This window comes from Stegostoma tigrinum, chromosome 26 (genome assembly GCF_030684315.1).
Source record: "Stegostoma tigrinum isolate sSteTig4 chromosome 26, sSteTig4.hap1, whole genome shotgun sequence".
Classification (NCBI taxonomy): Eukaryota; Metazoa; Chordata; class Chondrichthyes; order Orectolobiformes; family Stegostomatidae; genus Stegostoma; species Stegostoma tigrinum.
The window spans coordinates 39,187,292-39,212,286 of NC_081379.1; the positions used below are offsets into that span (position 1 = coordinate 39,187,292).

The 24,995-nt window shown below is 40.6% G+C and overlaps 2 protein-coding genes across 4 annotated transcripts in view; one reads left to right on the forward strand and one right to left on the reverse strand.

Moving 5' to 3' along the window:
• The first annotated feature begins 5,156 nt into the window (after positions 1-5,156).
• pop5 (POP5 homolog, ribonuclease P/MRP subunit) lies at positions 5,157-14,770 on the forward strand. The gene is made up of 5 exons (XM_048555703.2): positions 5,157-5,264; positions 7,655-7,797; positions 11,666-11,815; positions 12,010-12,093; positions 12,840-14,770. The coding sequence occupies exons 1-5, from the start codon at positions 5,245-5,247 to the stop codon at positions 12,950-12,952; spliced, it is 510 nt and encodes a 169-aa protein (XP_048411660.1). The 5' UTR covers positions 5,157-5,244; the 3' UTR covers positions 12,953-14,770.
• rnf10 (ring finger protein 10) overlaps positions 14,614-24,995 on the reverse strand; it is a 30,264-nt gene continuing 19,882 nt past the window's right edge. For all 3 annotated transcript variants that reach the window (XM_048555701.2, XM_048555702.2, XM_048555700.2), the window contains 7 exons: positions 21,901-22,018; positions 21,721-21,822; positions 21,468-21,635; positions 17,829-17,929; positions 16,541-16,598; positions 16,285-16,440; positions 14,614-15,475 (listed from right to left, as the gene is read on the reverse strand). In XM_048555701.2, the coding sequence (XP_048411658.1) occupies positions 15,402-15,475; positions 16,285-16,440; positions 16,541-16,598; positions 17,829-17,929; positions 21,468-21,635; positions 21,721-21,822; positions 21,901-22,018 (777 nt within the window). In that variant the 3' untranslated portion in view covers positions 14,614-15,401. The remainder of the gene's footprint in view (positions 15,476-16,284; positions 16,441-16,540; positions 16,599-17,828; positions 17,930-21,467; positions 21,636-21,720; positions 21,823-21,900; positions 22,019-24,995) is intronic.

Sequence of the window (24,995 nt, forward strand, 5' to 3'; positions counted from 1 at the left end):
TTAGGAATGTTTCAACCTTTTTCTACTGCTGATATTTAGCTGATTGGTTTGTAATTCCCTAAACATGTTCTATCCCCCTTAAATATCAGAATTTTCTTCCACAGATTCTCTTAAATTAAGTGGTACCATAACCATGGATCTGAACCCTGGACCAGCTATGAACATAACGAACTTCAAGTCCAACATTTATGTTTAAAACAGGACAGATACAGCCAAGATTACAGCCCATATAAATTCAGCTCTGATGAAGGGTCTAGGCCCGAAACGTCAGCTTTTGTGCTCCTGAGATGCTGCTTGGCCTGCTGTGTTCATCCAGCCTCACATTTTATTATCTTGGAATCTCCAGCATCTGCAGTTCCCATTATCTCTAAATTCAGTGACTGTTTGGATACAGTGAGAGACAGAAAGAGACAGAGAGATCATATAACATGACACCTAATGAAGGGTCAAGGAAGGATTAAACGGATGGACTTCAAAGGGAGAAATACATTACAAACTGGACTGGAATCCCCTGTAAATATCTAAGCTTGTGAATCTGATGATATAAAGAAGACAGTGGTCAGGGAGACCTCCCCCCTCACCCCCATTCCAGGCCCTAAGAAGACTTTCCACATCAAGCAGATGTTCACCTGCACATCTGATAATGTGGTATACTGCATCCGCTGTTCTCGTTGTGGCCTCCTCTACATCGGGAAAACCAAACGGAGGCTTGGGGATCGCTTTGCAGAACACCTACACTTGGTTTGCACTAAACAGCTGCACCTCCCAGTCGCGAACCATTTCAACTCCTCCTCCCATTCCTTAGACGACATGTCCATCATGGTCCTCCTTCAGTGCCACAACGATGCCACCCGAAGGTTGCAGGAACAGCAACTCATATTCCACTTGGGAACCCTGCAGCCCAATGGTATCAATGTGGACTTCACAAGCTTCAAAATCTTCCCTTCCCCCACTGCATGCCAAAACCAGCCCAGCTCGTCCCCGCCTCCCTAACCTGTCCTTCCTCCCACCTATCCCCTCCTCCCACCTCAAGCCCCACCCCCATCTCCTACCTACTAACCTTATCCCGCCCCCTTGACCTGTCCGTCCTCCCCAGACCGACCTATCCCCTCCCTACCTCCCCACCTCCTCTCACCTTTACTAGTTCCAACCCCACCTCTTTGACCTGTCTGTCTCCTCTCCACCTATCTTCTCCTCTACCCATCTTCTATCTGCCACCCCTTCTTTCCCTATTTATTCCAGAACCCTCTTACCCTCCCCCATTTCTGAAGAAGGGTCTAGGCCCGAAACGTCAGCTTTTCTGCTTCTAAGATGCTGCTTGGCCTGCTGTGTTCATCCAGCTCTACACCTTGTTATCTAAATAACTTGTTAATGTTTTTTAACTCTTATTTCATGCTCTTTGATAATTTAATAGTTCATATCTGCCTTCTGAATTTCCTACCACAACCCATTTCTGATTTATCTTGCACCACTCTGCTGTCTATATGTTTAACCCATTTTCCCTAATCAACCTGTTGAGAGATGTTTATACACACCTCTGGAGCAAGTGGGACTTGAACCCAGGTCTCTCGGTTCAGGAGTCAGGGCACTATCTCTACACCCAAGAGGGCCCTGTCTCCATCACTAAGGGATGCCTTTTTCAATATTTTCATCCGTTCTCTTACATTGTCATTTATCCAGAGTCACAGTCATGTTTAGTTTGTCCTTGGTTTCAGTAAAATATATTTTCTCAGTTCAACTCTGTTGAACACTTTTGTTAATGTTTCCTAGTGTTGTTCTGCATCATTTGCCAACATAATTGTCCTTTTTATTTTACCAAGTTCCATTCTCAGCCCCTCAAAATCAGCTTTTCTCTCTTCTACTAATCTGGCTTTCACTATACCTATCTCTTCTTCTATCATTATATTAAGGTCACTATTGCCCAGATATTCCCGTGCTTTCAGTGAATTCTTCAAAGAATTTCCAAATATTAACAGCATATTGAAGATTTGATAAAAGCACCTTGGAAACTCTTTTAGATAACAAGGTGTGGAGCTGGATGAGCACAGCAAGCCAGGCAGCATCAGAGGAGCAGGAAAGCTGACGTATCAGGTCTGAACCATTTCCCAGACTGGACCCTCCTGGAAACTCTCTTGACACACTTCAAGCGACCTCTTCAAACGCTCAATAGTAAGTGAATATAAATGGCTCTAAATAGCATTTGAAATTCTTTGCAACTGGTTTACTCCTACTCAGTGGCTTGCTATTAAGAAACAGAGTTAGTTCACTTGCTATTAATAACTTAAATACATGACTCTCTTGTTCTTGCTGATGATATAATGTTAACTGGGAATGCAAGCCGTAAGTAGGCCATGAAATGGGGTGAAACTTGTATATGTTGAAGTTCAGAGAAACTTGGGTGTACTCATTCAAGGAACATGCAGTTAGAATTCTGGTACAGCCATCAATTAGGGAAAGAAATGATGTGTTGACCTTTATAACAATGGTAAAGTGTTTGAAGTTTAAGAGTAAAGGTGTCATTTTACAGTGGTACAGAGCTTCGGTAATATTGTACTATTTTAGTTTCCAAAGGAAGGAATCACTTGATTAGAGGCAACGCTGCGAAGGTTTACTAAATCGGTCCGTGGGACGAGTCTGAGTAAATAATGCTTACAATTCCTGGGATTTAAAAGAATGCAAGGTGATCTCATTGAAATATTCAGGATGATGAAGGGGTCTCATAGGATATATACTGAGATGTTAATTTTTTTTAACAAATTTGTTTAATCTATTTTTCCCAATCAACCTGCTCAGACATGTTATTGTACACTTCTGGAGCAGGTTGGACTGGAACTTGGGCCTCTTGGAAAGGACGCTAACACTTTGCCACAAGAGGACCCCACTGAAACATTGTTTCTCCTATCTGGGAAATCTAGAACAGGAGGGCATAGTTTCAGGTTAAGGGGCTAACATTAGAACTGAAATGAGGAGACAATTCTTCACTCAAAGGGTGAACCTTTGGGATTCTCAACTTCAGAGAAATGTGGTACATCATCATTTCTATATTTAAGGTTGAGGTAGAGAAATATATTGGTGCTTCAGTGAACTGTGGGAAATGGGGAGTGGACAAAGGTGGAGTTTGAAACTTAAGATTAGCCACATTCACATTGACTGAGAGGTCAGTTTGCTGCCTGATTGACTCTTACTCCTTTATTTCACATTCTTACTGTTAAAATGTCATGCAGCCTCACTAACAAACACAATTGGCAGTTTAAGAGCAGTTGTTAATCATCTGGGCATCCAATCATCTCTCACACAGACACACACACACACACACACACACACACACACAAACTTCCAATTTCTTTACCAACACTGTATCTCACATTAAACTGCTGTTTGCAGCTCAAGATTTCATCTTTGCTGCCTTAGAGATTTATTTCATACCCAAAATATTTGTGTATTCACTCCCAGATCATCCGCAGAAATGGTCCATCACTGGAAACAGACAGAAGAGCTTTGACTCATCTTTACTGCATTGGTGGGCAAGCAACACAATTGTTTTCTTCTTATACAATCAGTTCCAATGCCATTTCAGCAGTACCTCATCATAATCTATTAAGCACAAAAAGATCCTGCCAGAATTTTCAGCACACTTTTTTTTAAAAAATGGAATTGTGCTTTGATGACACCTTGTAGTACAATTATGTTTTAACTGTTCAGTATTCTATCAGAGATGAAGACTGAATTTATTGTGCAGAGTCAGTTTCAATCCTGCAGGAGAAATAAGACATCAAGCAAATAAATAGAGATAACAAGGTGCAGAACTGGATCAGGCCAAGCAGCATCAGAGGAGCAGGAGAGCTGATGTTTCAGGCCGAGACGCTTCTTCAGAAATGGGGGGAGGGGCAGGATTCTGAAATAAATAGGGAGGTGGGGGGGAAGGCAGATAGAAGATGGATAAAAGAGAAGAAAGATGGTGATGACAGGTCAAAGAGGTGGGGATGGAGCCAGTAGAGGTGAGAGTCGGTGGGGAGGAGATAGTCAGTTCAGGGAGGACAGACAGGTCAAGGGGACAGGATGAGGTTAGTAGGTAGGAGATGGGGATGGGGCTTGAGGTGTGAGGAGGAGATAGGTGGGAGGAAGGACAGGTTAGGAAGGCAAGGACGAGCTGGGCTGGTTTTGGGATGCGGTAGGGTGAAAGAGGAGATTTTGAAGCTTGTGAAGTCCACATTGATACCAATGGGCTGCAGGGTTCCCAAGTGGAATATAAGGTGCTGTTTCCGCAACCTTCAGGTGGCATCGTTGTGGCACTGCACGAGGCCCATGATGGGCATGTCATCTAAAGAATGGGAGGGGGAGTGGAAATGGTTTGCGACTGGGAGGTGCAGTTGTTTAGTGCAAACCAAGCATAGGTGTTCTTGCAGGAACAGCACCTCATATTCCGCTTGGAAACCCTGCAGCCCAATGGTATCAATGTGGATTTCACGAGCTTTAAAATCTCTCCTTCCCCCTACCCCATATCTGAAGATGGGTCCAGGCCCAAAACATCAGCTTTCCTGCTCCTCCGATGCTACTTGGCCTGCTGTGTTCATCCAGCTCTACACCTTTTTTTATCTCAGGTTCTCCAGCATCTGCAGTTCCTACTATCTCTGAAATAAATAAATACCTACGTTTATAGACACCTCGACATCGTGGTGTTCAACCACGTCATAGGTCTAATACCATATTGCTAAGCTACTCTGCTTTGTCAGAAAGAAGACAGCAACCCATGTACCAGACAAGCAGTGGCGTAGTACAAAGCTGTTCACTGTTAAATGTGGAACAGAAGTCGCTGCTCAGCAGTTGTACACACGAAAAAATGTTATGGATCCCTTCCTGCACATTGAATGCAATGGTTTGGGCAGGTTGATTAAAAAATATCTACTCTAAGATACTAACAGAAGGTCTCTTGTGAGACAGTATTTGTCTGCCTATCTCCAGTCCAAGCAGTGCATGTCCCAACTACCCCCAAAAAAAACACACGTGCCCCAACACCAGCTACATTCAATGCTGCTTAATACTGGAGCAGCAGGCATTGACCCCGCCCATACCCGGAAGTTCCGTGGGAGCCCCGCCTCTACTTTGCGTCTATTGGTGAAATCATGCCGACGGCAACCTTTTCTCTGTGATGATTGGCTGATTGCTTTGTCAATCAGCGAGATGTTACATTTCCGTTGTATCGAGTAGGGCCGCCGTGCTGTGTCTGGGGAGGAAGCTGTGAGAATGGTTCGCTTCAAATCCAGGTAATTTGGATCCGCTCCACTTTTAAACTGGGAGGGATGCTCTTACGGGAAACATGGACAGTTCAACTGTGACTAGCTATCCACCTACTTTTTTTAATTACGAGGTGTAACAGCCCTACAATAGACAAAATAGGTGACAAAAAGACCTTTAATGTGTTCAGAGATAATGGGAACTGCAGATGCTGGAGAATCTACGATAACAAAGTGTGGGGCTGGATGAACACAGCAGGCCAAGTAGCATCTCGGGAGCTCAAAAGCTGACGTTTTGGGCCTAGACCCGTCAGTGTCTTTTTTTTCGAGACAGTTCGTTTTGTTCGCTGCACTTTCTCTCCGCCCCTTCCCCAGCTCCCGACCGGTGGTGGGTGTTTTCAGGAACCTAAGTTTCTGTTGTGCCAGATGAGAGCCTCACTGGTGAGGGTTGAATTTTGGGTCCGATGCCACAAACTGACAAGATGCATGGACACGTTGAACTCTCTTGATGAGTCAAAGTCTATGGGGCGAGGGGAAGAACAGAAAATGTCAACGGGTCAAGTAGCAGGTCGATATTTCGGGTCCGTGGCTCCCCATCAGAGCCAGCCTCCCAGGTTTAATATCATCTGTTCTCTGACCCCTGTATCTCAAAAGCCTGAGCCCAACAACTTTAGATTTCAAGAACACTTTTATAATACATTAGTCGAGGCCCCATGAATGTCTAATTAACGCTTTGTTTTCTTAATTTATGTTGACGTGCTTTGAATTGCTTATTATTTCTGAAAATTTGTAGTGTTTAAAGAAAGTCTGTGGAAACACTAGAGATGCTCCTGTGAATCGGCGAATGCTTTCACGTATCCAAGAGCTTGCTGAATATATCAAGATCCGAATGTCTACCAGAAAAGCCTTGTCTTTTCTGGTGCATTACGTCCAATTCTGGTCGCTCTGTTATAGAAAGTGTATTCTCGAGCTGGAGAGGGTTCAAAAAAAAATAATTACCAGAATGTTGCTGGGAAAAGAAGCGTTGAGTTATAGGGAGACTTCTGATAGGCTGGAATTCTTTCACCTGGAGTGTAGGATGTTTAGGGGTGACTTCCTACAGTTTTAAAATGATCAGGGGCATAGATAAGGTGTGTCTTTTTGCTAGGGTGCTGGTATATTTTTAAGGTGAGAGGAAAGAGATTTTTAAAAAGATATGGGGGGGGACAACTTTTTTAACAGCAGTTAATGTGTGGGTGAACTTCTAGAAGTGGTGGATTTGGATACAGTTGCAATGTTTGAGATTTTAGATAAGTACATGAATAAGAAATGTTTGGAGGGATATGGGCCACACATAGGCATCTTAGGTTGGGACTGTGGTTTGGTATGGACAAGTGGGACTAAATGGCCCGTTTCTGTGCTCTTTGTGTGAACAGTTCTTGGGGCCACGTTGTAAAATCTAAACTCTGTTTAGGATAAGAGTTAGATTTGTGACTGACAGATATGTGAGAATGATAGGTAGCCCCTAAAGGTTAAATTATGAGTAACAATTACACATGACCATAAGGTGTGGGAGCAGGCTGTTCACCCCATTCTCTGTTCTGCTTTAAAGTAACTGCCAGGATTTCCTCTCGAGCTTGTTGCTCAAGTGCCTCCTTCAGGCTAGAGAAGATAATGCTGTGAAAGGTTGTTTCTGCAAGTGAGTGATATGTGCGCATTTGGATATTTCTGCTTTTGATTTAAAGTTCTTAAGGACTGAAAGGATTACTTCCAACCCAATCACAAGGTCCAGGCCAAAGCTGAGGTGGCTTTGTTTCCTTCTGACATGTTTTTCTTTGCCACAACGTGGCCTTCAGTAACCTGGCTTTGGAGATGAAGTGAATGTCATGCTAATTAGTGTCTGTGGATCTGGCTTAATCAGTTGTAAGGAGAGAGCCTGGTACACACTTACTTGCTAGGCAAGAGGCTCATTGGTCTACACACACAAGCTGACTTAAAGAATGGATGTTTTTTTAAAAATAACTGATTATTCAGTGTGGGGAATGATCACAGCTCAGAATGCCTAGATCTAATGACCTAGATAGTTCTTTAAACATCTGCCTTTCAAAATTAGTCAATGGATCACTTGATGATAAGTCACTTTAAATCGCACCACAAATTGATTTAATCAGTAAATGATTCTTCAGAAAATTGGACTATCTGGCATGCATCATTATTGCCTGTGCTTATACAGCTGATTATTCTGAAAAAGCAACTTTTAGAGGAACTTAGCTTTGTGTCAGCAGTGTCCCTCCAACAAAGTAAATGTCTGGTTAATCTTCATGGTCAAGGAAGGGCACTGGATTTGACGGTAGTCATGAGCTGTCAGCCAATATGATGTAAAGTTGCGTGAAATAAAACACGATCAAATGCCCAAGTAAATGGGATTGCTCTATTCACAGGTACCTGCTATGCGAGATAGTGTTCGAGAATCCCCAGTTTCGGCATTGTATCGAGGAGAAGAATATCTATAAAACAGTTAAAGATGCAATCATTCGAGCACATGGTGACTTTGGACTTGGTTGTTGCTCATTATCCCTGGCAGGTTTGTAATGGAAGGTCCACAATAATAAAACAAAATTGAAGGGATTTAAATACCAGATTTCAGTGAAAAAGTACATCTCATTGTTTGTTTGAAAAAGTGCAAAACAAAAAGATTCAATTATGTGCACATCTGCAAGTGGACAACCAGCATCTACTTGTGGAAATGAGAAATTGTGCAATTTCTAACTCGCTCCTTATGGGAATCTTCAATGGAAGAAACGAGTGAGTTACAAATTGTGCAACTTCCAACTCACTCTGGCGTCTTCTACTGAAGTTGCCCACATCCCATGAATGAATAAAGTTGAGCTGGGCTAGACTGGTATTCTTGCCAGCAGTCCTTGAATGAGGGAAGAGGAGGAGAATTTCAAGTAAAATAGTGGGGAGAAGAGATCAAATCTTTTTTGTTTACGATATCTTAAGGCAAAAGAGCAGGGTATTAACGCAGAAAATTATACAGACTGAGGGAAAGGATAGAAAATCAAAACAAACTGGAATTGACAAAAAATAAAGGCTGTGTAATCAACAAATATACGGGGGAGAGAAACACATGAATGTACTTATTTCTATTTACACATTCCAAACTGGTAGCTATTATACACATAGCTGCAAGATGACAAGAAACCTGACCCTTGAGTACAGAACCTTGGATGGTACAGGAGACATGGGAAAAGTGGAGGGGTGTCTGTTTGTTAGTGATATTTAGCCTCAGGGGGATATCCTGAAGTCAGGATGTGGAAACATTTGGTAAAGATCAGAAATAACAAAATGAAAGGTCTAGGCCTGAAACGTCAGCTTTTGTGCTCCTGAGATGCTGCTTGGCCTGCTGCGTTCATCCAGCTCCACACTTTGATAACAAAGTTACTTGGAGTTGAGTACAGGCCCCTTAACAGTAAATACACAGTAGGGTGGATCAAAGTGTTTAGGAAGGTTTGATTATTTAAAGGGGATCTTAAGCCATATAATGACTGGAAAAGTCTCCTGGGCAAAAGTCACCTCGGTGAGTACAAACAAACTTTTGGAATAGCTTCTTAGAACATTTTCAGTAACATACGTGTGCAGGAGCTGATCAGAAAAAGACTATACCAGATTTGGTATTAGAATCCTAAGAGAAGGAATAGGCTATTTAGCACATCAAGCCTGCTCAGCCACGGAACGAGCATGGCTGATTAAACACTGAAGCACCTTTTACACACACTATCCCTGTAACCCTTTCACATAACTAATCAAATCTACCAGCCTCAAATACTGAGCTTCCATATCTCTCTCTCTCTCTCTCTCTCTCTCCAGTACAAAATGCTAAAGCCCTCAGTACAAGAATTTCTGCTCTTTCCCTTATTTTTAAACTGTCCCCCTGGTTTGAGACTTCACAACCAGTGGTAACCTCTTTGCTGTATCCATTCCTTTAAGACTTTTGTAGGTTTCAATGAAGTTGCCTCATTTCTCAAAACACTGGGGAACATGTGCCCAGTCGGCCAATCTCTCCTTTTCAGTCCAGCCATCCAAGAACAAGTCTAGTAAACCTTTATTGCCATAGTCGGTGTGCAACACCATCTTTTGTGATAGACATCAAATCTGCATAGTACTCTGGGTGAAACTTCTATATGATTGAAGCAACATGTCGTCATCTCTGAACTCAAACCCTCTTGCAATAAAGGCTAACATTACATTAGCCTTCCGATTAGCATGGTGTACCTTTGTGCTAACCTTTAGTGACTTGTTAACAAGGAAGCCAGGTCTCTCTGCACATGACTTTCCAACTCCAACCCCACCCCCTTCAATTTTAAAAAAAAAACCACACTGCTTCCCCTACAACAGGTGACAACCCCCTCTTTCTACATTTATAATCCAGATGTTTTTGCCCACTTACTACACCTTTCCAAATCTTTCTCAAAGCATATTCTCCACTTAAATCTATCATCTGTATATTTGGAAATATTCCATTTGGTTACCAAGTCCAAATCTTGATTATATAGTGTAAAGAGTTGGGGGGGCCCCCCAGTACAAATCCTTGTGGTATCCCAGTAGTCAGTATTCCAAGAAGGGAATGATCTGATTATTCGTACACTGGATGAGGAAAAAATACACACAAGTACACTAATATCTATCTTGTGCTATGATTTTTGCTAGCCAACCCACTGTAGGGACATGTATACTACATCTATTGCCCTGCACGTCTTCTCAATTGTTAGTATAATTCTCGAAGGCACAGCTACCAAACTTGCTGGTGACAAGAGGAAGCTACGAAAAAGTGAATGAGCAGACATGAGCCAAATGGGGTGTATAATAGAGGACAACTTCCCATTTGTACTGGTGAAAGTTTGCTAAGCTAAGATGAAGAGGGAGCTGGGTTTCATAGTGCATGAATTATAAAAGGGTGGCATACTAATACAGCATTTAATTTGAGAAAACTAATAGAATACAAACGTAGGGAAGCTTTTGGAGATAATGGGAACTGCAGATGCTGGAGAATCCGAGATAAAGTGTGGAGCTGGATGAACACAGCAGGCCAAGCAGCATCTTAGGAGCATGGTAGGGAAGTTTTTAAACTTGTCTAAGAGCACTTTTCACATGTAGACTCCCCTATGCCGTAGTGGTCACTTTATTTAAGAATAAATGTTAGAGAAGCTCTTTTGGCACATTAGTAACATGCCTACCACCGAGCTAGAAGACCCAGTTTCAAGAATCAATGGTGATGCAACAACCATAGACCACTTTGACTTGTGCATGTTTTCACTTCCTTTAGCGACTTCAATTCATTAGCGAGAGGAAGATGAGAACTGGAGCTGCTATTTGGCTGGTCTTAAAGGCATGAGAAGTCTCTAGGAATATGTCCAACCAGTGTTAGCCTTGAGTGTTCAGTCTTGACTGTTTAGGTGTATTGTGCTCTAATTCCTCTTCTCACCCAGCAATGAGCACTCCTTTGAATGTTTAAATAGTTGATTAGCAGCCTGTGATTCTATATAATTGCAAATAAGATTTTACACACTTGTTCTCTGCTTACTGATAACTCCTGTCCTACATTATGCTTAAACATTAGTGTTGCCTGTAACATCCAAAAACTATACAGTCAAAAGGCATTCCTATAAAAAAACCCTATGCATACAGTATCTGTAGTAAATGTATGAGTTCAGTAAAGGTTTCTTCTCCTATTCCTTTGGATGCTTAACCCTTAATTTTTGGGAAGCAATGATTTACAATATAAAGCAAGGAATGAGTGCAGTGAACATTGCTGTAACAAACAACTGTGAGAACAAAATTAATCCAAATAATTTCTTCGCAATTAAGTGAATTTTGGAATAGTTGACTTATCCACTTCAGCATAGAGCACAGAACATAACCTATAAAACTCAACTAACATTTTTCAATGATTATCTTGTCATGTAACTGTACATTGTCCTTCTTGAAGAAGCTAAATAAACCCATGTGGTTCTTTAAAGAGTAAATAGATATGGTTTTTAAACCTCAGAAATGTTGACTTTAGTCATTCAAGATTTAGATTGAGACATTACCAGGAAAGAGGAGTGATTGCACTTTCAATAGATCAAATTGTAAGGGTGATAAAGCAGATTGAAGTCTAACTAAAAAAGAGAATTGAAAATACACATGCAGGGATACAGTACGACTGTGGAACATTGAGTTGACAGGTCCACTAGGCTTCCCTCCACGTCATTGAGAGGAAACTGTGGAACTTAATGGAGCTAAGTGTCCTTTATTTAAAATGGAAGCCAATTAGACTTGGCCCAGCCCTGTTTATTATTTCTAGGGGCAAGTAATTAAGAGTGCAGATTATACTTTGGACTGTAGCAAGCCATGGCAAAAAAAAAGAACAGTTGACATAAGTATTACTGATCTTCTTTCTTTTCTCCCAGTCAAGTACCTGAATGCCTACACAGGGATAGTCTTAATAAGATGTCGGAAAGATTTTTATCGACTGTTATGGTCTGCCATGCAGTTAATCACCTTCCTGGAGAGCAAGAACCAGAAGTACCCCTGTTTCTTCAACACATTGCATGTGGGAGGTAAAATGCTGGAACTTTTGATGCAGAATTAGCTATTGACTTGTTACACCTGTCCAAGTTGCTAGGTTTGAGTCTTATCACCTGGCCAAGTTGCTTTAAGCTTTTGCCTTTAAATCACATTAATGACATAGGTGCAGATGTCAGTTTTAAAATGTGTCCTTAAAAATGCACTAATGAATTGTGTTTTTTTTGAGGTACTATCCGAACCTGCCAGAAGTTTCTCATCCAGTATAACCGCAAGCAATTGCTGCTCCTCCTGAAAGACTGTAAAACCAAAGGTGAGAAACTTTTACTTTGAACTTTGGATCCCCACTTCCACCATCCACTTTCAAAACAATTTAGCTTCCTATTAAATGCTGTGCTTAAAGAATCACCTCCAATAGACAAAGATACCTGACAAATTATTGGAAGTAGTGATATAAGAATCAGACAGGTGAGACATTGATAAAGCTTGAATAAAACCACTTGGTTAAAATCTACTAAAATGTTGACTAACTGTATTTATGACATTGTCACTTAGGTGTGCTGACTGGTTTTCTTGCTAAAAAACAACAATGGCACAGGTATTTATATAAGGGAAGGCAATGGCCTAGTGATATTATCACTGGACTGTTAATCTAGACACCCAGATAACATTCTGGGGACACAGGTTGAATCCCACCACAGTAGGTGGGATGTGAATTCAAACTATCTGGAATTAAGAGTCTAATGGTGATCATGCACCCCTTGTCAATTGTCAGAAAAACCCACCTGGTTCACTAATCTCCTGTTCAGGGAAGGATGGCAGTTTCCTTCCCTGTCTGGCCTACATGTGACTCCAGACCCACAACAGTGTCATTGACTCTGAACTGCCCCCCTGAGCAATTAAGGATGAACAATAAATGTTGGCCTGGCCAGCAATGTCCTCATCCCATGAATGAATGAAGAAAAATACTTTTGAGGTGATTTCAGCAGAATTCATTGCAATCTTAAGGTATACAAAACAGGTTCTTTGTGTCTTTTCACCTTTTTGTTCTGCTTTCAGAGGAGAGGGAATCTGTTCAAAGGTCTATCTTGAGTTGTTCACTGAAAGAATTGGAACAAGATCGATCGAAGTACCAAGAGGAGACAGAAGCAGATGCAAATCAAGTGTTATGAAAAAACTGCAAAACAGCAAGAACTGCACTGTGGTAATAGTTCCACCTGTACAATCAAGGTGTTTTGCTGTGACACAGTTTAAGATTGTGTAATCTTCAATTTAGACTTAGGCTCTCACACACCAGATGCAAATCTAACACCCCAAACCACTCTCTGCTGTTAAACTCCTGAATTATTTTCATTAGGACAGCCTTGTAGTGGAAAAGAGAATTTATTGGCAATGTGAAGTGATTAAAGGTTAATCAAGAATGGTACTTGCTACTGGATGCTAATCCTTGTGGGCATAATCTTAGAAATGTAAAAAGCTGGCACTTTAAACTACTGCCAACCATTCCACAGCAACTGAGTAACCTTACTGTGGGTCTAAACCATAGCCGTTAGCAAACTTCACTTCAATTAAATAAAACTGAACTACACTTCCCATCAGTAATAATGATCATGAAACCAAAGGATTATTAAAACTCACCTGGTTCACTATGTCCATCAGGAAAAGGAAATCTGTCATGCTAATCTTTACTGGCCAAAGTGCTTGATTTTTAAAACTGGCTCTTTGAAGCAGCCTAATAAGCCATTGATTGTTAGGCATATTAGATTTGGGTGATTACTGCTGATATTGCCTGTGATACTATGATGCATTAATGAATTTTACATGTTATCACTTGTTGTAGTTGGTGATAATCAAGGCTGTAGAACTGACTCAGCTAGTAAAACTCCTCAGACAGATACTTGATGTTTCAAACTGCCTCCACAACCTGAATATCACTTAGGTTAACAATCTGTGCATTACTTGAGCATTTCAAACCAAGTGTACAAAATCAAATATAGACTACCTTTAAAAAAATAAAGGAAGAAACTAGTAAACCATTTCTTCACTACTGCCCTGAAGCTACAAAGTAAAAATAACATTTTTCAATGCAGTTGCTCAATGTGCACTGTATAGCTATTAAATTACAAACCTACATGCTGGAGTACAAACATGAAATATAATACACAAGTAATTTTTAGTTACAGCTGGGTGTACTCATCTTGTCCCAAGAACTTGAATTTGAGAATGAGAGATGCTATTTAAAACCTGTGCTTATACTACAATTTCAATTGCAACACAGCATTAAAAATATTAAATGTTGATGGTCATGAACAGAGTTCAAGAAATGCTGGTGCTTAAAAGGAAACATCTTTCAATAATAAGCAGTCATAGTTGCATTGTATTTAGAAACAAACTGATGCTCTGGGCCAGAAGATAGATGTATTTTGCAAAGGATTTTATTTCATTTGTTTAAGGCAATTAGGTTAGTGGTGCAATGGTAGTGTTTCTGCCTCTGAGCCAGAAGGCCTAACTTTAAGTCCCACCTGCTCCCAAGGTGTGTAATAACAGCTGAGCAGGTTGATTTTAAAAGAAATCTGTCTGTAAAATCCAAGAGAAGGGAAAAGACAGGAACATGGCCCTGTGTAAATTAATTTTCTAGGGCAGATATGCCAGGTTTGACTTTAGTTAGTTACATATTCCCTCTAATTAAAGAGATCTAAAACACCCCATTACATTGGAGAGAAATCTGGTTATTTTAAGTGGTTTCTTCATTAGCTTTGATTTTCCAGAACATACAGTAGGTATTGACCCACATATTCTCTTCATGGGTAAGGCAGAAAAATGAACAACACACTGCACAAGGTTCTTTTATTGCATCTATTACTTTGCTGTTGCATGAAAGAAAAGTGAAGGGCAGAAGTAACAAAGCTGAACTCAACACTTCATTAGATGCTTGACAGTCACTTTTTTAAAAAGATACTTTTCAAATTAAAATTTTCAAAAAAGGGAAACTCCAGCTATTGTTAATTTGTATTTTACAACCAACAGCATAACACTTGACATAACCTGGTTGGGAGTGATAATTACAGGCCCATCCAATGTGTTTATCACTAAGGGGTTAGTGTGATTTTCTGAGGTGCAGAATATTTTGCAAATCTTCAGTGATGTTGGTTGAAGGGGTAAGAGGATCCAAAACACCACTTATTACTAGCACAATAACATATGAGATGAAAGAAAATCAAGTGTCAATTATTTACAAAATAACTACTTCTGAGGTACAGGGTAATAACAGCAAAAAAAAATCATCCCCAGTGAATGTCTACACAGAAGTAGTTAAGCTGTGGATTTGTTTGGAATTTCCCTTGTTTAAAAAAGTTGCATGTCACAAGCTATATGAATTGGTTATGTTGTTCAACCTCAAAGCTGTGAAACCTGCATTCAAACAGGAGGCAAACTTTTAATGACAAACCACTCAAACAAATGCCTTTGCTGTAATCTTCCGGGTTTGAAATACAACCAAAAATGTTTAAACTATAGCAGCAAATAAACAAAATCATTTTTGCACAGACAGCAATGAATGCAAATACAGGCAGTGGCTGCCTGTGGTACTGAAATGGGTAAGATGGGCAGTGAGTGCCTAAATTACTTTGTGTGAACTACTGAAGTACTGAAGAGCAACATCTGCCTTTTTTTCTTCTTTTTCCCATTCCTCTCCTCTGCAAGAGAAAAAGATCCATAATTAGAGGGGAAAAAAAGCACACATCCCTATTTTTAAAGTTGATTATTTGCTGAATATTCTGTTCACGTCATTGATACCCTGGAAGAGTACTTTGTTCTGCAAGGTGAATTTAATTGTATACAATGAGTAGACATTAACTAGTGACTTACTCTAGCCCCACAGACAGATTAAAACTGGTTGTGGGGTTAGGTGCATGCTTTCAATGTGTAATTCTAAATATAAAACATGTGGTGAAGATGGACTCCAATTCTACCCTCCGCTCAGTGGCTTTCTGCAGTATTACAGAAGACAAATGCGTAAACAGTTGAAGCAGTGTAAGAAAACTACTGCTTTGTACTTATCTATATCTACCAGCTCAACTCCTGCAAGGACCGCTTACAAATTAATCACAGGCTATTTGAATATTCATGAGACTTGCTGTAAATGATGTACAGTATGCTATCACATGAAATATTAATACCATTGAATTAGGGAAGATACTTTATCTTTCTTATTCAGAGAAGTGTTTAAATAAATTACTTTAAAGGCAGTAAAAGTCTCTCCAAACTGTTCCAATGCTCCCCTGTACTTAGTCTAAACAGTACTGGCAACAGTCTAAGCACAGGATGTCCATCCGCAGCCCAAGTCTTAAATGAACAACCCATACTGCTAAAGCACAATTTTAATGTTACAACAATACATCATTTCCTAAAATCAAATTAATGTCAACATATTGTTTAGCATTTTAAGTCAACCAACAACTTCCACTTTTCTCCCTCCCTCTAAAGAGCAGCAATCCATTCTTACCTGCACACACCTCTGGGCCTGGAACTTTATCAAGCTTGAGGAATGCTGCCTCCATAGCTTGACTGAAGGAATTCTGAAAGCTGGGTACAGGTACACGGTCTGAAATATCACTCTCTCCATCACTATCTGCTGCAGGTGGGGGCATCAAACTGGTTTCTGTTGTCAAGACAAATTCAATCAGTACACCAACCTCCATGTTAATGTTAAGATGATCATTAACACAATTAAAGTCATGTTAATTTTTTTTAAAAATCACCTTTTCTTGGAGTTACTTTGGGCCACACTTCTGCCTTAGCCTTTCCATCCTTCAGCATCTGTAAGGAAGAATATACATAGTACTGATTTTTTAAAAAAACTTTATGAGGAAAAATATTATGTCATAGGACTAAGGAAAAACAGATACGGACCAGATAGAGAGAGATTAAGTGGGTATGATGAAAAAAAAACTTAGAAGCACGTTTTAAAGAGGACCTTGACGAAAAGATGGAGAGACACCAGAAGGCTTTCGGGAAGAAATGCACATTACAGAAGACCATGAATACTGGAGAAATTGATGGATAGGAGAAAGGTGAAAACACAGGTTGAGGAAGGTTGAGAGCATGAGGGATTTAAATACAAAAGGAACTTAAATTTGAGGTGCTCTAGTATCAACAGCCAAAAGTGGCTGAGCTACAGTTTGTGGGTGTGCAAGAAAGAGGTACAGCAGTTGAAAGAGGCCAGCCAATCTAGAGGTGACAAAGGCATGAGAGATGGTTTTCAGCAACTGGCAGCTTAAGTAACAGCTGAGTGGGCATCAGTTTGATGATTAAAGCAAGCCACCTTTGTGTTGGCAGATGGAGCCAGAAATTCAGAATCTAACAAGGCAAAAATTACAACAGACCATGTCAGAGACAGTAGACAAAACATGGAGTGGAACTGGTGACAAGATAGAGTTTTAGCTTCATTTTCAAGAATGATTATCTGGAGGAATTGGCAACTCATCCAAGGCAAGATGGCTGACAACACAGGCAGAGGAGTCAAAAGATGGAAGGAGTACAGATTTCCTCAAAGCATTCAATTTTAATAAAACAATTAAACTTCACCCCAAGTTACTTTCTGTAAAAATTCCATGAATCATCTTATGTAGTTAAGATGGTTAGCAAGTGGATGAATCTAATCAACACAAATGAGATTTAGAAATGCAACCTAATGGCAGGTTACAACTTTGTGGCTGGAGTGGACGTTGCTTTTCTTTAGTTGTCCATACTGAAATGGAACTATTTCTCTTAACCCTTCTCAAAGTAAACAGGCTGCTCCCAAATTCCCAGATAATTAGAGCAGGTCTATAATCCTCAGAGCTCATTACTTCTGTTTCTTGAGAAATTAGTAAAGTACACCAACTGAACACAACCAAATCCCAATTTTAATCTTGGCAACCAAATCCCAATTTTAATCTTGGTAAAAGTAATTGGTGCACACTATGTTTTATTCAAAATCTACTCACAGCAGAAGTACATTTTTATCCCAGAGAGTGCATTATCTATTTTCACCTCAAGTGAAATTACCTGAGCAAACGAAGGAAAGCATGCATCATCTTCCAAGCTGCCAACGCACAGAGAAGGACTCCCTGGACTAAAAGCAAGGGCGGATTGATTCAATGCTGATTCTACAGGAAGAATTAAGAAGTGATTCAGAAGCATTCACTTCGTGCAGTTCCAACATTGCCAGCTAGGTTAAAACATTACAAAAATAAAAAGAAATTAAGCATTAATTACAAGATAGGACATGTCACGGATGCCTCTTCTCAGTAACCACATCATTCATTTCATGACAAGTACATTTCATGACAAGTACAATTCACTCCAAGAATTTTGCTGAACCCGTTTTCAGTTCCTGCCTCATTTAACATTTCGTGTAGAACAAACTGAGATTCAGAGTGGCTAGCTACTTATCAGCCTCACGTAAAACTTTCATGAACCTAGGAACTGCAAGCAATGCATTCTCTCATTCTGTTCCTTGAATGCTCAAAGTTCACACACTGAAGATATGAAAATTCAATCTCCTGTGAAGCAAACACCACATATTTTCTCATCAATCTGCTGATATTACTACACCTCTGGAACAGGTGGGACTTGAACCGAGACCTCCTGGCACAGAGGTAGGAACAATACTACTACACAAGAGCCCTTAAGAAAACACCATGTAAGAATTAGGTACAATTCAGCTGTGAATTTGTTATTCAATTATCAAGGTTTTACAAGCAACACCACAACATCAATACTAATCTTTCCACAAATCACCACTTGTCCACTTTTCAATTAAAGACAATTAGCATTTCATAGCCTCAAAGATAAACACTGCAAAAACTAGTCTGAAACTAAAACTTTAAGATTCAACTACTATGCTTAGCAGCCTCACTCAACTGACCCAAAACAGTAGCTTGACCACCTGTGTTTCAGTAAAACACAATACTGGGCGTGAAATCTACAAGTCATTTCAATTTTGGAAAAATAGTCAATTACAGATCTTCTGGCTCGTGTTCAGAGAAAGAAATAGCCATACAACATGCAACATCCATTGTTAAAGTCTTTTTTTTTAAATATAGAGAGGATGCAAGACTTGCCTGCTGAGGAAAACATGCGTGATGGGGTGATACCACTTCAACGAGTGGTATTCATGCATCTACAGCAATTTTTTTTTAAACTCAAGAGTGGTAGCAGAATTCCAAGTATTGACTTAATTACACAAAAATATAAATTAGCCAGTTCTTAATGTATTGATATTTAAATTGCTGTTATCCTGATATCAAAGGCTGCCGGGGTATATTACAAGTATATAACAATACAAACTCGGCTGGAAATAATAACATTACTTTTTGAAAGATGTATTCCCTTTAATTTTTGAGAACTTTAAAATCATAACTTTGTGCAAGAGCCTCTAAATAAATGATTCTATTATTACTTTTGCAGCTTTCAGATGCAACAAACACTCGCTAAATCCCATTACTTATGCCATGCCGTGGCACAGTATATGTTGAGATGTGTTGAGGTTAGCGCTCCAACACACCAGAGAGTAAGCTGTGAAACCTGCAGGAGAAACCCTTTTCTTTAATATTCATTCATGAGACATGGGCAAAGCTGGCTAAGCCAGCATGTATTGCTCAATCCTAATTGTCCAGACACTAGTTAGGAGTCAAACACAGCATTGTAGATCCAGAGTCACATGCAGGCCAGCCCAGGTATGGATAAGCAGGTTCCATTCCTAAAAATCTATGAACCAGATGGGCCTTTCCCAACAATCAATGGTTTTATGGTCTCCATGAGACTTTTGATTCAATATTTTTATTGAATTAGAACTTCACTCGTCATGGTGGGATTCTAACCCAGGTCCCCAAAACATTTCAGAAAGTATTGGAATGCTCAGGTTTGGCAGCATCTAAGAATCATATCAGCCTCCAAATGTTAACTGTTTCTCTCTCTCTCTCTCTCTCCACACAACTGAAACAGAATTAACATTTGGAGTTGGACCTATTTATTTCTTCACGGATGCTGCCAGACCTGTGGAGTCTTATTTCTAGTGTGCTAGAGGTGTCTCAACCAAGACAGCACCTCAGATTAAGCAGCAGGCTTTCAAGGCCTTAGGTATGGAAAAAGGTCTTCACCTCGAGGAGAATGAATCTTTGGACTTTCTAGGATAGAGCTGTGGAAGTTTAGTCATTGCGTATACAAGACAGAGGGAGATAACTACGTAGATACTCAACATATTGGGAATCCGGAGGGTGAACAGCATGACAAAAAACAGCATTGAGATAGATTGTTAGCAATGATCTCAAATGATGGAAAAGGCTCCAGGGGGCTGAATGCCTTAAGTTCCTATGATGCAAGGCAAAAGGAGATGGTGCTGAGTAGGAAACAAAAGAAGATGGGTCCAAGGATATAAATAGGTTAAATAAAATCATTTCCAACAGCTGACTGAAAAATAAAGGGACAGGTTATCCTGTGGAATCATGGAATTCAATATTCAGTCCAGATGCTGTTAAGTGCTTCATTAAAAGTTAATGTTCTTCAATTTTAAATTGAGCTTCACTAGACCACTGTAAGTGAAGCACAGAGATTAGAGCAGAAATGAGGCAGAAAATTAACAATCACAGGTTCGTAATCGGTCCCTCAGGCTAAAAAAAGTGGGTCACAACGTAATCAGTGAATTTGCTTGGAGTCTTTTTCACGAGACCGCTATAAGCGGAATACAACATACAGAACTGAAAAGAGTTGCGCTCCGACTAGCATCCTCAGCTTCTCACATGGGAAATGGGACTGAATGGTTTGTGCTACAGAGCCAGCATGGACTTGATGGGTTAGTCAAATAGCCTCCAGAAGAGCAAACATCTTTCTCACTGGACATTTTAGAGCCTTTGTTTCAACACCAATATCAAAAGATCTAAACCTTAGTTACTTCCCCAATTTTCTAAACACTAGCTCTGGGTGTTATACTCCCTTCAGACCTTGTTTCTTGTTTCACTGCCATTCCCTTTGTTTGCATCAACCCTTTTGTTATTTCTTCTCCCTTGCCTTCCATCTTTGCACATATTCCTTTTGTTCTTTTACCACAGCTGCCATATTCACTTGCTCAAAGCTTATTGTCTCAAACATTTTTGACTTGAAACATTTACTTCTCTCTCTCTCTCTCTCTCTCTCTCTCTCCACGGATACTACCAGAGCTTAATATGTTCAGTTAATTAACATCAGAGACATATAGTTGTGTAATATGAACCATGAAAGTAATCTGAAATATGTTTTAAAAATTCAGAACACTTTTCCCCTCCAAGGAAACTTTATGTAGAATAGAATTAAAAAGCACAATTTAAGCTGACATTCTGCTGTCTATTTCAAGTATTGCATTACTCCAAGTACTGACAGTTGAGCAATGATCACCATATCTGTCTGTTCAGATGGAACTTATAGAACATTCAGTATGGTTTTTATGCTGTCTTGGCCAACACTGATCACAATACCAAAATTGTTTAAATGGTTATTCTTGTCGACAAATCTTACTCTATACAAAATTTGTACCATGTTTGCCTGCAAGAAACTGAATATCAAATAATTGTATAGCTGTTCAAGGAATGTGGTAAGGCACCACACAAATGATAGTTTTTGAAAGACAAATATTTGCTTTTAAGTCTAAACTTAGTAGAAATTTCCTACCTGCCAAAAAATTGGGGCTGTTAAGAGTAGCGTTGCCTGAAAGACAACTTGAGGGCAGAGGATCAGCATCAGAAATGTTTGGGGAAACGAAACTTGGTACAGTTTCTAAAGATGATCCACATGCTGGGAATTGCTGGAAATTTTCCAAGGCAATGTGAACTTCTGGGTCTAATGAGATATGAAAACATAAGAAGCCAGTGAAAAAAATTACATTTGAATTGAAAGGTAAATGGAAGGGAGACAGATGACTTACATTTGCCTTGTTTTTTATTTTCTTCCATTTCAATCTGGCGTTCTCTTCGACGTTCATCTCGAGCCTTTTTTAGGCGAAGACATCTCCTTCTGTTCAGATCCTCTGTAAGCAGAAACACAACCTCAAATTTCAAAGCACAAGTCAGTCAATACAAGCTTGATTCACAAAGCAGAAACAAACCTGAAAAAGCTTCCAAAGTTTCCTTAGACACCACAGGGGGCTTCAGAGCCAGCTCACAAATACCAAACTCGCAGGTAAGAGGTAGATGACACAAATAGCGGTGTCTACGGCGTACCTCCTGTGGAAAGAGATTCAAGCACATCAACAAGTGCACAACATATTTAGATTTACAAACAGTAAGCAAATTGATACCCCTTGCACTGACTCAACAGGCAAATTCTCCACATACAAGGAGCTTCAACCCACGAATTCTGCTAAAAATCAGCCAATTTCAACTGGAACAAGATACTCCTGAATTTTTGGAATAAGAGACTGGGACAAAAGCATTCCAAAGGTGAAGGTTTCTCATGGCATTTTGTTTTGACCTAGTGGTATGTGGTGGAAAGTGCAAGCAATACAATAGACGTTTACACCTCTCAATTAGTAGGGATGCCACATTCACTTTAGATATTTTCAGTCAACCTGTTCAGAGGTGTTATATCTGTACAGCAGGCAAAACCTGAAACTAAGCCTCTTGGCTGAGCTGTAGACGCTACCACTGCACTAGAAGGGCCCACAATTCACAATGAAAACACTATCAAATGATATCCATGTCAATTTGTCAAATTAATGGGTAAAAAGCAAAAACAGTTCAATAGAACAATCTTCACATTCTCATTTGCCATCTCAATAATACTGTTTCACCAAGGGTGAAGGCAACTACCCAGATGAGATCAGTTATGAAACTGCATTATTCCACACAATATCATGAATTTATCCATTAAATTCAAAACAAATTCTGTACAACTGGTGAGCTCGGAAGGTATTGCAAACAGAACCTCAACCCTTTTCAAGATGTTCTATGTCTTTAGTAACTAAAGTACTGGAAGAGATTGGTGAGCAGATTGAGCTTTTTCTTCAAGGACAGTAGCTGCTGGAAAAGCTCAGCAAGTCTGGTAGCATCTGTGAAGAAAAATCAGTGAACGTTTTGGGTCCAGTGGCCCTTCCTCAGAACTGATGGTAACTCAGAAAATGTTGGTTTGTATGCAGAAGATAGGGAGGGGGTGAGGAGTAAACGATAGGTGGGGATAGAGCCCAAAGAGAGAGAAGAACAGTTGAACAAAGGAATAGATAACAATCAGGCTAGGAGAGTGAACAGCTGTCAATGGAGACTGTTAGTGGCTAACAATAGGTAGCATGTCATGGCAGGTTGAGATATAACAAGGCCTGGTGTGTGTGGGGTAGGGGGTTTGGGCATGGGAGAATTCAGGCCCGAGAATTATTGAACTATATATAGAGTCCAGAGGGCTGCAGGGTCCCCAAGCAGAAAATGAGGTGTCATTCTTCCACCTTGCACTGAGCTTTGCTGGAACACAGCAACAAGCCAGAGCTGAGAGTGAAGAAAGAGTGGACTAGGGTGTCCCAGAGGAAACAGTTCCCACAGAAGGCAGACAAGGGAGGGGAGAGGAAGAGGATAGGTGTCTGGTGGTGGTATCTTGCTGGAGGTGACAGCTGATGATCTTCTGGATGTGGATGCTGGTGGAACGGCAGGTAAGGACAAGGAGAACTATCACTGTTGTGGGAGGGACGAAACAGAGTGAGTGCAGATGTGCAGGAGGTAGGTCAGACCCAGTTGAGGGCCCTGTTTACAGTGCTGGAGAATCCTTGATCGAGGAAGAAAGTGGACATTTCAGAGGCTCCCTTGTCAAAGTTGACCTCATCGGAACATACGCAGAGACGGCGGAACTGAGAGAACGGAATGGAGTCTTTACAGGAAGCATGGTGTAAGAACATAGTCCAGGTAGCTGAGAGAGTTGGTGGGTTTATAAGGAATATTACTGGCCAGTCCTTCCCCAGAAGTGGAAACAGACATCAAGGAAGGGAGGAGTCAGAGATAGACCAGGTGAAAGTAAGGCCATGATGGAAAATGAGCAAATTTGATAAACTTTTCCAATTCAACAACGGGAGAAGCAGCAGCGAATATGTCAGTACACTGGAGAAAGGAATTGTGGGTGGGGGCCTGAATAGGGCTGGAACAAGGAATGTTCCATGTACCCCACAAAGAAACAGGCATGACTGGGACCCATGCAAATGCAAGCTCTTTTCCTGCCTGACTTCTGCTGTTGCTAAGAGTTTACAGTCAAATACTAAGGATGAGATTGCTGAGTACTTGGAAGTGCATGATAAAACAGGGCTGAGTCAGTACAGCTTCATCAAGGGCAGGTCAGGCCTGCCATATCTTAGGATTTTTTGAGAGGGTAAGGAGCAAGCTAGACAAAGGACAGTCAGCGGACACTTCAAATTCCAGGAGGCCTGTGACAAGGACCTGTACAGGAGGCTAAATAAGCAAAGAGCCCATAGTGTTAGGGGCAAAGTACCGACACATTTAGACAATTGGTTGACTGGCCAAAGGCAGAATGGGAATAAGTGGGCCTTTTTCAGGATGGCAGCAGGTGACTGGGGGGGATTCAACAAGTGTCAGTATTGAGACCACAACTATTCACACTATACGTTAATGACCTGGACAAAGGAACCGAGGGTATTGGGTCTAGGCCCGAAACGTCAGCTTTTGTGCTCCTGAGATGCTGCTGGGCTTGCTGTGTTCATCCAGCCTCATTTTATTATCTTGGATTCTCCAGCATCTGCAGTTCCCATAGTGTTGAAGTGGTGAGGCTGCAGAAGGATTTGGACATGGTGGGAGTGGGGAAGTAGTGGTACAAGGTAAGAAAGTGAGGTTATGCATTTCAGTAGGAAGAGGCATAAGCTATTATCTAAACAGGGAAGGACTTCGGAAATCTGAAGCAAAGGAATTTGGGAGTCCTAGTTCAGGATTCTCATGGTTAACAAGTTCAGTTGGCAAGGCAGATGCTCTGTTAGCATTCACACGGACTAGAATACAGATGAGACCACACTCGGAATATCGTGAGTGGTGTAGGGCCCTGTATCAAAGGGCGGACGTGTGTGCGCGCCCAGAGGAGGCTTACAAAAATGATCCCAGGAATACAGGGCTTGTCATGAGCAGCTGTTGAGGTCGCAAGATCTGTGTCTGGAGTATATATGGATGAGGCACCTGAACAGAGTGGATGTGGAAATGTTTCCACTTGAGAGAGAGACTT

Excerpts from the sequence above, each read along its gene's own strand:
- pop5 (XM_048555703.2), top strand. The coding sequence starts at position 5,245 with ATGGTTCGCTTCAAATCCAG. Across the intron at positions 7,798-11,665 it reads TTGCTCATTATCCCTGGCAG|TCAAGTACCTGAATGCCTAC; the intron begins GTTTGTAATGGA and ends CTTTTCTCCCAG. Across the intron at positions 11,816-12,009 it reads CAACACATTGCATGTGGGAG|GTACTATCCGAACCTGCCAG; the intron begins GTAAAATGCTGG and ends GTTTTTTTTGAG.